At 36.6% G+C, this 10730-nt stretch overlaps 3 protein-coding genes and 1 non-coding gene across 5 annotated transcripts; 2 read left to right on the forward strand and 2 right to left on the reverse strand.

Moving 5' to 3' along the window:
- Nucleotides 1–295: 295 nt before the first annotated feature.
- LOC111780382 (F-box protein At1g67340-like) lies at nucleotides 296–1421 on the reverse strand. The gene is made up of 2 exons (XM_023660762.1): nucleotides 1222–1421; nucleotides 296–1117 (listed from the first exon to the last, which is right to left on the reverse strand). Exons 1-2 carry the CDS (start codon nucleotides 1306–1308, stop codon nucleotides 374–376), a joined length of 831 nt encoding a protein of 276 aa, XP_023516530.1. The 5' UTR covers nucleotides 1309–1421; the 3' UTR covers nucleotides 296–373.
- Nucleotides 1422–2308: 887 nt separating this feature from the next.
- Nucleotides 2309–3871, reverse strand: LOC111780319 (F-box protein At1g67340-like). Its single transcript, XM_023660692.1, has 3 exons — nucleotides 3508–3871; nucleotides 3235–3397; nucleotides 2309–3130 (listed from the first exon to the last, which is right to left on the reverse strand). The coding sequence occupies exons 1-3, from the start codon at nucleotides 3657–3659 to the stop codon at nucleotides 2387–2389; spliced, it is 1059 nt and encodes a 352-aa protein (XP_023516460.1). The 5' UTR covers nucleotides 3660–3871; the 3' UTR covers nucleotides 2309–2386.
- Nucleotides 3872–7997: 4126 nt separating this feature from the next.
- Nucleotides 7998–8078, forward strand: TRNAL-AAG. Its single transcript has one exon. It is a non-coding gene; the product is annotated as a tRNA-Leu (tRNA).
- Nucleotides 8079–9235: 1157 nt separating this feature from the next.
- On the forward strand, nucleotides 9236–10243 carry LOC111780447 (protein indeterminate-domain 16-like). 2 transcript variants are annotated; one of them, XM_023660865.1, is made up of 2 exons: nucleotides 9236–9349; nucleotides 9386–10243. In XM_023660865.1, the coding sequence occupies exons 1-2, from the start codon at nucleotides 9289–9291 to the stop codon at nucleotides 9796–9798; spliced, it is 474 nt and encodes a 157-aa protein (XP_023516633.1). In that variant the 5' UTR covers nucleotides 9236–9288; the 3' UTR covers nucleotides 9799–10243. The 2 variants fall into 2 exon arrangements, with proteins under 2 accessions (XP_023516633.1, XP_023516632.1); XM_023660864.1 differs by having other exon boundaries at nucleotides 9236–10243.
- The last annotated feature ends 487 nt before the right edge of the window (nucleotides 10244–10730 follow it).

The raw sequence follows: 10730 nt of genomic DNA on the forward strand, positions 1-10730 counted from the left end.
GTCGGGACCAAAATAAAATTTAAGAAATGGAATAAAGTTTATTCTATTCGTTCATTTAACTTTAGCAATTTCTGGGAAAGAAATAAACATCCGATTAGCGCAATTAAATTCATTATAATTTTGCAGGATTGGAAAATTTCAAATTACGAAATATGCATGATTTAACACATCAAAATTCCCTTCAAAGTATCGATTTAAGAAAAAAAAAAAAACTTTGTCGGTTATCCAGAACTATCTCCCAGTACCGGATGACCTTTTTCTCTCTTTTAAATAATTTGAAAACCTAAAAAGAAAATGAGGGAAAATAAAATTGTATACTAAAATTACATTTATATCCATAAATAAAAACTCAAATTACAGCGCTGTTACGATTTTATACAGTACCCACGACGTTGGCGTCCTCAACCTCTTCTACAGCATTAAATATGCCGCCGCCGGCGTTGTCAACCTCCGCATCCTGCCACCGCTGAACGGCTGTACACTCCTCTTTGTGCCGGACTTTCCAGTCCTGAGCTTGGCATCCTCTTGAACAGTAATTTACAGTGCCACAAATTGAACACCGTCGGAACTCGTGCGGCCGAGTCTCCGGCCGACCGCATCCGCCGTGCGAGCAAAGTCTCAGCCCCACACGCGCAGCCACTCCACGTTCTGATTCGAACCATTCTCTCAAAAACAGGTTCACCGGATGTGGCTCCGTCGCAGGAAAGTCACAGCCGAAATCGCTCAACAATGAACAACGCGTCGCCGTCAAATCCGGGAGGTTGCCGAACTGGTGGTGGCGCTGTTGCCGTACCCTCGAGGAGGAGAGTAGAACGGCAGCAAGCTCACGAGCGTTGGCTTGGATGAGAAGCCGGCGGCCTTCGTCTGAGTTCCGTCGCACACCGTAACCGTCTTGAAGGCAGTGGCCAAGTTCTCGAAGTGCGTCCACATGGCCGAGGAAAGCGGCTCGAGCACAGAGGGCTACACCTGCCTGGAGATCCTTGTCGCTCTTAGAGCCACCGCTGCCGTTGAATTGAATGACGGCGAGCGAGTATAGCGCCGGAGCGTGAGATTTAATCGCTGCTTTAGCCATTAAAGAAGCTCCACTCCCTCGATTTCTCAAGCAATAAAATCGGATCTACAGGGGAAAAAACAGAGATATCATCATTCCCCATCCCCACTCCAAATACAGAGTATCAATTTCTTCAATATTTTTAAAACAAAGGAACAAGAAGAACAAACCATTCCGAGCGTGTAACTCGCTTCCGAGTTACCGGCGTCAACGCAGCGTTTGAGAAAACGGTGAGCGGAATCGCACCATTTTTCCATTCTAACTGCAAATGCCTTCGGTCCGGCTTTAGACAGAACCAAAGGATGAAGAACCAAGCGATTCAACCTCTTGCATCTGCAAAATCATCCAAAAAGCGACGAAAAATCAACAAACGCCAACATAATCCAAAAGGATAAAAAGAAANCAACCTAATATTCTATTCTATATTCCAATAGGACCAGTACCAATTTTAAAATTGGATACCATGAATAAAAGGCCTTTTTCATTTCCAAGAATAAAACTAAATGCCGCATTTACTCAAAAATAAACAAATCATCATTTTATTATTCGGTTTAAACGGTATTGTGATAATACTAAATATAAAAGCGTTGAGTTTACTTTTAATAATAGTGTTTTTTTTTTTTTTTAGGATTTCAACAATATTATCTATCTTTACATAATTTTATATATTTTAAAATTATATAACATTTTCAAATACAGTTATTATTATTTTGTATAATGCAGCATATAGGATATTTAGAGCACCAATTATTATATTCTCTTTTAATTATTTTAACCACATTTTAATTGGATAAGTAGAATTTGAATTAGCCCCTTAATTTCACGAATGAAAATATAATATAAATATAATTCAAAACCATGTGCATGCGAATATTAGATAGAAAATCAAATAGCAAGTATAAAATAGTTATTATATAAAATTCAAGGTTTTTAAAAAATACCCTTAACTGAAACTCTTGAAAGTCGGGACCAAAATAAAATTTAAGAAATGGAATAAAGTTTATTCTATTCGTTCATTTAACTTTAGCAATTTCTGGGAAAGAAATAAACATCCGATTAGCGCAATTAAATTCATTATAATTTTGCAGGATTGGAAAATTTCAAATTACGAAATATGCATGATTTAACACATCAAAATTCCCTTCAAAGTATCGATTTAAGAAAAAAAAAAAAACTTTGTCGGTTATCCAGAACTATCTCCCAGTACCGGATGACCTTTTTCTCTCTTTTAAATAATTTGAAAACCTAAAAAGAAAATGAGGGAAAATAAAATTGTATACTAAAATTACATTTATATCCATAAATAAAAACTCAAATTACAGCGCTGTTACGATTTTATACAGTACCCACGACGTTGGCGTCCTCAACCTCTTCTACAGCATTAAATATGCCGCCGCCGGCGTTGTCAACCTCCGCATCCTGCCACCGCTGAACGGCTGTACACTCCTCTTTGTGCCGGACTTTCCAGTCCTGAGCTTGGCATCCTCTTGAACAGTAATTTACAGTGCCACAAATTGAACACCGTCGGAACTCGTGCGGCCGAGTCTCCGGCCGACCGCATCCGCCGTGCGAGCAAAGTCTCAGCCCCACACGCGCAGCCACTCCACGTTCTGATTCGAACCATTCTCTCAAAAACAGGTTCACCGGATGTGGCTCCGTCGCAGGAAAGTCACAGCCGAAATCGCTCAACAATGAACAACGCGTCGCCGTCAAATCCGGGAGGTTGCCGAACTGGTGGTGGCGCTGTTGCCGTACCCTCGAGGAGGAGAGTAGAACGGCAGCAAGCTCACGAGCGTTGGCTTGGATGAGAAGCCGGCGGCCTTCGTCTGAGTTCCGTCGCACACCGTAACCGTCTTGAAGGCAGTGGCCAAGTTCTCGAAGTGCGTCCACATGGCCGAGGAAAGCGGCTCGAGCACAGAGGGCTACACCTGCCTGGAGATCCTTGTCGCTCTTAGAGCCACCGCTGCCGTTGAATTGAATGACGGCGAGCGAGTATAGCGCCGGAGCGTGAGATTTAATCGCTGCTTTAGCCATTAAAGAAGCTCCACTCCCTCGATTTCTCAAGCAATAAAATCGGATCTACAGGGGAAAAAACAGAGATATCATCATTCCCCATCCCCACTCCAAATACAGAGTATCAATTTCTTCAATATTTTTAAAACAAAGGAACAAGAAGAACAAACCATTCCGAGCGTGTAACTCGCTTCCGAGTTACCGGCGTCAACGCAGCGTTTGAGAAAACGGTGAGCGGAATCGCACCATTTTTCCATTCTAACTGCAAATGCCTTCGGTCCGGCTTTAGACAGAACCAAAGGATGAAGAACCAAGCGATTCAACCTCTTGCATCTGCAAAATCATCCAAAAAGCGACGAAAAATCAACAAACGCCAACATAATCCAAAAGGATAAAAAGAAAACAGAAACCGGAAAAGAGAAAGGAAAGAAGCATGTAATTACGTCAAGAGAAGGTTGAGAAGGTCGGAAGGGGAGGAGGCGGAGGAGGCGAGGCGGCAAAGGAGGTGTATTAGGAGATCGTCCGGCAAGACATCAAAGAGATCGGATTCTGCGGCGAAATTGCGGCATGTTCTTGGCCTCTTGGCAGAAATCATGTTGCAGTGTTTGGTCCGGTTACATGCGTTGAGAGTAGAGTTTATGGAGTGTGGTACGGCGGTGCGCGGCGGTGTTTTGTATGCCTCTGGTACGGGAAATCGGAAATGGTAACCGTTCGGCTTCCTCTTTTTCACAATTCTTTTTTGTGTGCGTTCGGTAAAGACGAATTCCAACGGGGGGCGGTTTTTATATACACACCCAATCCACCATTTCATTGCCTTGCGGGTGGGACCTCCACTTCTTATCTCAAAACAATATATTTATTCATTTCTCTTTTAAATTTTGAAACGTACAAACCTGCACTGCGCTTTTTTCGTTTTTTTTTTTTTTTTTTTTAAAGGTGAAATCTGTCAATTTGATTTTCAAAAATAAAAAACAAAAAATTAAATTATTTTCTGATCAAATCAGGCATTAGGCGATTCAACTTTCAATTATCTTAACAAATTTTAATTATGACCTTAATTGAAAAGTTTTTTAAATTTAAATTTAAAAACAAAAATGGACGATTAATAGAGGCAACTAGTCTCAACAACTTAGTCAAACCTTGCACCTTTTTTTAAATATTTTACCCACCAAAATAACTTATTTTTCTCACATCTTTTAATTCAATCCTAATCCTTACTGCATTTGACACACTTAGTCATGTTTTTTAAGTCATAAAAATCAAATTATATCCAAAGTCTCATCATAGAAATTAAATTTAAATATTTAAAATAATATGATTTAGACTAAAATTATAATTTAATTTTAAAAGAGCTAGAACTATTTTCTTCCGATTTGATCCATCTCCCATCTCCCATCTCCCAATAGTTGAAGTATCATAAATTATGAAGTTTATTTTAATTAAACTTCAATTTTAAAAATTTTAATTAGTGTAAAATTTTGATTTTTTTTTTCAATGAACAAATCTAAATACATATGAAAAGTAAGTAAATTTGGAGATTAGAATTAGCTAAAGATATGATAAACGAAATAATAGGAAATTAGGAGAATAAAATTAAAAAAAATGAAGCTGGGAATAATATTGTTCACACTGTATCTTTATTTACTTTTTAAAAACTTATTTATTAAAAAAAAATAATAATAAAAACATGTGTTTATAGTCTGATTTGATAGGGCAAGTGAGGTGGGAGAATGAGGCCATATTTAAATGAATACTATTTATTGAGAAAATGAAGAGTTAAAGAAAATTGGTGGGCGAGGAAGGACGGGAATTCCCTGCACCGACTTCTTCCAATCCATTTCTTCACAAATTTAGAAAACTACGTTACCTAATTATGGTAATTAGCATCACAATTCCCGCCTTTTAAGTAATCCAGGATTTTATTCTATAATACCATACCCCTTTTATTCTCTTTTATTTATTTATTTATTTATTTATATACTTTCATTACCACAATTTTTTTTTTAATTTTTTTTTTTTAAAGAAATTTGTTCTTTTAGCAACTTTGAATTTAAATACTTACCATTTAAGTTAATGTCTAATATTTTTACTTTTTAAGCTATATTTATCTTTACAATATTTAAGCTTCCGCTTATTTCTTCTCTTTTATTTAATTTTAATTAAAAATCTAATTATCCTCCATCGAAGACTTTGAAAAACAACTTCAGTGTTTAAATATATAAATATCATATAAAAATTATTCAAGTATGTCATTATAGTCCTTGTATTTATAAAGAAACAGAAAATTGACTGGGCTTTTTAGCTGCATACGTGGCTTGCTGAGTAGGAAAAAATTGTCCAACTGGATTTCCCCTCTCCCTCTCACTCGCGAACCAGTCCAAATCAACCTCAGACTTCTTCTCCGGCGCGCAAGGTCTCGACGGTGTTCAAACAAAATTTACAGCGACTATAAGATGGAGAGGGGAAATCCGACTTGGACAATTTGTTGCCGAATCAGCAAGCCACGTAAGCAGCCAAAAAGTCCAGTCAACTTTTGATTGTTTTTAAGGAGTTTGCTAATGGGGAGAGACTATTAAACAAATTAAAACCAAATGCATGTATTCATAATAATTAGAGACTAAAAGTATAATTTTCCCTAAACATTAATTAATTCCTTCCATAAAAAAAATAGGAGCCATTAATTAGATGTTAATATTACAAAAAAGAAATAACATAATTTGAGAACATTTTTTAAAAGAAAAGAAATGTAATTCTTTAAAATTAGGGGGGAAAAACGTAAGCATAGTGAAATGCTTGGAAAGTAGGTTTTAATTTATTAATTTAATAGCGAATTATAACATGATTACATATGGATGAATTTGAAGATGTGGGAGTTGGTGGAACACATATCCTCTTCTCCTGTTTTAATTATTTATTTAATTTTTTTTTTTTTTTAAATTCCTACCCGTCCGTTTTCACCAAAAAGAGATGAATGAATTGAAAGCCTTTTGTTTGGTACAAAACGTGTCCGGCGTTGCACCTTTTCCCCCAGTACAGTTCCCGGGAAAACAAACTTAAATTAAATTCACTTATTTTCTTTTTATTTCAAATATTATTGAATTTTAAATTTATTAATGAATTAAAATACAAATACATTTTCAAATTTTAGATGACGAAGAGATTAATTTTTTATTAATTTTTATTAAATTCACCTAATCTTCAATCATGTTTATTGATTTTTATTAATTTTTATTAATTCTGTGAAGTGTGACAAATATTAAATAAAAGTTGGAATAAAGAAATGAAGCAAAACCAATCTAATCAAATCTAGTCCATGAAAACATTAAAGACGGAGTTGTTGAATTAAAACAAAATAATTCTCGAAATAAATTATAGTTTACCTTTCTTAATAAGAACCATTCTTATCTTAAAATTAAAAGAAAAAAAAAAAGGGGTAAGACGCTATGCTTGTAATGGTTGTTGGAAGGATGGTAGTTACGATAATGATAATGTTTAGAAAATATATTTAATTAAGGAAAAGCAAGATTGATTGAGGTTATGAATGAAGATTAGGTGGAACTCAAATTCCAAGGTAAAGGAAAAGAAGTAGTTTAGGGTTTAATAATGGGGAAGGGCACGTAATGGATGGAGAGAGCAAATATGATTACATTCACATGCATGCATCACTCTTCCTGCTATTTATTAGGTATCAAACTCCACATTTATTTCATCCCCACGCAACAATCATGCCCTTCAAAATTATATAAAATAAAAAAAAACTAAATTTGCGTATAAATGTTAGACAACAAAACGCAACGGTAAAGGCCCATTTCTCCATTATCCCAACCCTAAATTAATATATGGGCCTGAACCCGAAACTCAACCCGGCCAAACTCACCCCATTATTTATTTATTCATTTTTTTAATTAAAAACATTATGCCACTCCTCTAAATTTCCAAATTTGGTAAAATATTCATAATATTATAATTACAAATTTAACGAAAAAGTACTAAACTTTAGAAATATGTCGAATAAATTATGGGATAGCGTAAAAATGTTAGGAAACACCTTCCACGATGATATTATTCACTTTGAGTATGTAAAGAAAGAAATAGAGTAAATAGAAGGAATATTTGAAGGAAGAAACCAATAAATGTAAATAAATAAAAAAAAAATGAAGAAAATGTATGTATAAAGAGACATCGATAAAAGAGAGTAGGGTGGCATAAAAAGTGAATAAGAGACAGGTAGGAAATGAGAGGTTAGTGAGAGATGATGAACGTTTTACGTAGGTAGTGAGCATTATTTAGCATTGGTAGTAAGCAAAGTTTGCAGAGGGTAGTACAAACGTTTTACGTAGAAAGACGATGTAATCATTTATAAAAGATTTTCCGTGGGATGGAAAAAGCATTGGGAAGCATAACATAATAAAAGTGGGGTGGCGAAAGGGAAGGTAGGGTAGAAGAGGAAATGCTTAGTTGGAGGGCATGATACATAAATGATTGTCTGAGGGGAGGTAGCCTCCATACACATATGGATGAATGAATGGATATGGGATTTGGAGTGAAATGGATATTAAACTTGAGAGAAAAAGGCATTGTCGATGGTTAAGGGAGTTGGGACAGTACCTAGGCAGCGATGTGTCTGTCTCATTGCCATTGCCTCAACTCTCGGCCACTTCCCCCAACGCTACTTCCATTTGTTTCGATTCTGTACAAATACATAAACATAAAATGGCTTTGAAATTTGAAGCTAACCCAGCATCTCTGCCGGTGACGACAAAGGCATACCAACAATTTCCCCCACTTCCTCCCCTTTCTTGTGGGTCCAAAATGTCTCCTACTTTACTCCTACGTTCTGCTCCTCTTCCATTCCACGTATTCTAATGCTACTGGTTCGCTCAAATAAATTACTTTTTTTATATATACTGAACCTAATCGATTCCTAAAAAACGTGGAGATGGCCGAGTTGGTCTAAGGCGCCAGATTAAGGTTTTGGTCCGAAAGGGCGTGGGTTCAAATCCCACTCTCCACACACTCTCTTTGATTAATGGTTTCTTTTTTTTAATATTTATTTAATTACTTGGGATATTTATTTTTGGGGGCTGTGATGGTTGACGTGTCAAGCGTGTGAGGCCACCAGCCAACGCAAAAAGAAAAAAAAAAAAGAAAAAAAAAAAGAAAAGACGGGGGACCCACTGAATAAACGTTCCAAGTGGCAAGGTCAGTGAACCCACAATTACGGTCAGTGGTCAGCCTCACTGGGGGCGCCCATTCCCGGTGCGTGGTTTGTTGAGATAGAAAGTGGAGTGAGTGGGTCTTTTTTGTGTTTTGTACTCTGCCCGACATCTTGTTGCCCTACCAATAAAGCTCACCGTATTTCTTATCTCATTAACTCAACCGCCTCCCTAATTCTTCCCGATCTGTTTTTTAAATAAACAAAAATGTTGTAACTCATTAAACGCACGTGGCGCCCTAATTATTATCCCCCACGCCCCCCCTCCGCCTCCATCTACACAATACCTAAAAATAAACTAAAAATTATTTATTAATATTATGATTAGAATATATGGGGTTAATAATCCAATTACGTGATCCGTTATTTCCCCCAAACGGAGTTCCTTCCACTCTTCCTAATTTCTCTGACATTTTCTTTTCTCTGTGACCATCATGCCATTCATTCTTGTCCTTATTTCCAGGAATCTCCCTACATTACAAATTTTTTTTCTCTTTTCAAAATAATTATGATATCAATTATTTGACATCTACCTAATCTTTCTTCTACCATCTATTCTCCTTTGATTAGGAAGGATTGACGTTGAATATGTATTCAAATCATTCAAAATAACCATTTTCTAATTTCATTTCTTTTAATATTTGCTTAACTATTTGATGAATTTGCATGTTTTTAATAATCACGGGATAATTATAGAGTATTAAATTGCAATCTTTTCACGGGTTTATGTATATATATATATGAAGCATGGTGGTGTTGTATGGGAATGAATGTAAAGAAGACATCCACAATCATGGAAGAGAAACGGGATGGGTAAAACGGTAAATTCAGGAGCCAATTTGTTATATATATATAGGTGCAAGTTTGTGGCACTTCATTCAGAGAGCCCGTTTCGATTGTACTCGAGAAACGAAAAAAGAGAGAAAAAAAAAAAAAAAAAAAAAAAAAAAAAAAAAAAAAAAAAAAAAAAANGGAAAACCAATCTCCCTTTTTATTTGTATCTTCAGAAATGGAAGATGAAGATCAGAAGGAGTTGCAGCTCCTTCCGACGCCTCACACCATAGCGTCGTCGTCGTCGTCATCGCACATGTCGTCCCGCCCATCCGCGTCGTCGATGAGGTTCCGGTCGGATCCGTATGAAGCGGGTCCAGGATCGCTGGACCTGCAGCTATCGATAAGCGTGAGGCCAATCCGGCCTACGGCGGAGTGCGTGTTCAAGTACGAGGAGGTGATGAAGCCGGAGGCGGCGGGCTGCGTGGAGGCGCTGAAGTGGCAGGCGGCGGAGCAAATAAGGCTGGCGGCGATGGAAAAGGCGTACGCGGAGAGAGTGAGAGAACTGACGAAGAGGGAGATAGAATTGGCGCAGACGGAATTCGGAAGGGCCCGGCAGATGTGGGAGAGGGCGCGAGAAGAAGTGGAGAAGGCGGAGCGTATGAAAGAGAGAGCCACTCGGCAAATGGACTCTACGTGCATGGAGATCACTTGCCAATCTTGCAGGCAGAGGTTTCGGCCTTGTTAATTAAAATCATAATCATAATTTATCTCATTAATTACCCCCTTATTTTCTTCTCTTCTTCCTCATCCACTTATCATAGCTTAATTATTGAGCCTTATGCAAGAGTTTCTTTCAATCCTCTGGTCTGTCTTTCTTTCTTTCTTTCAATCAATCCTTTCAATTCACAAAAAGTACACACAAAATATATGGGTTATTACTCGGATCATCATCATCTTCTTCTTCTTCTTCAACAAAATTCAAAATTTGGAACTAAAATTCCAGAAAAAAGAAAAAAAGGGTTTTGTTTTGGGAATTAAGTTATTAATTTGGACATGGAGTATTTGTTTATGACATAATTTGGAGTTCTGGTAGTGAAGATCGGCATGTATATATTTTATTAGATTGCCTTTTTTGTTTTTTATTTTTATTTTTATTTTTATTTTCTGGGAAATCTAGTTTATATTATCACAAATCACACCATCTGACTCATGTATACAAATAATTGAACTCCTGTTCCTGTCTCTTTAATTTTTTTTTTTTTTTTTAATATTCCTTCATATAAATAAAAAGAAAACAAGATTGTAACATTAATTTTGAGTTCCAATGAGTGGGAAGGTGTGGAGATGTATTTTGAGTAAAGAATGAGGGAGCACTTTCCAACCACATACACAGTGTTTGGATGGAAATGCATGCAATTAGGCGATTCACTCATTGTTGATGATATTGTTTTGATTAATAGAATGTGTTAGTATAGTTAATATGGGTTAAGTAAGGAGAATTAAGAAGGATAAATGAAGGTGGTAGAATAAGGGTTGTAATAGGGAGAGAAGATCCATTAAGTTAAGATGGATAAATAAAGATATAGAGAGGGAGAGAGAGGAGCACTGAAATTGAGAGAGAGAGAGAGAGAGAGAGAGATGAAAAGAAGGAAAGAGTCAAAGGTCAAAAGAGAAAAT

The sequence above is a fragment of the Cucurbita pepo genome, chromosome LG18, assembly GCF_002806865.2.
Source record: "Cucurbita pepo subsp. pepo cultivar mu-cu-16 chromosome LG18, ASM280686v2, whole genome shotgun sequence".
Lineage (NCBI taxonomy): Eukaryota > Viridiplantae > Streptophyta > Magnoliopsida > Cucurbitales > Cucurbitaceae > Cucurbita > Cucurbita pepo.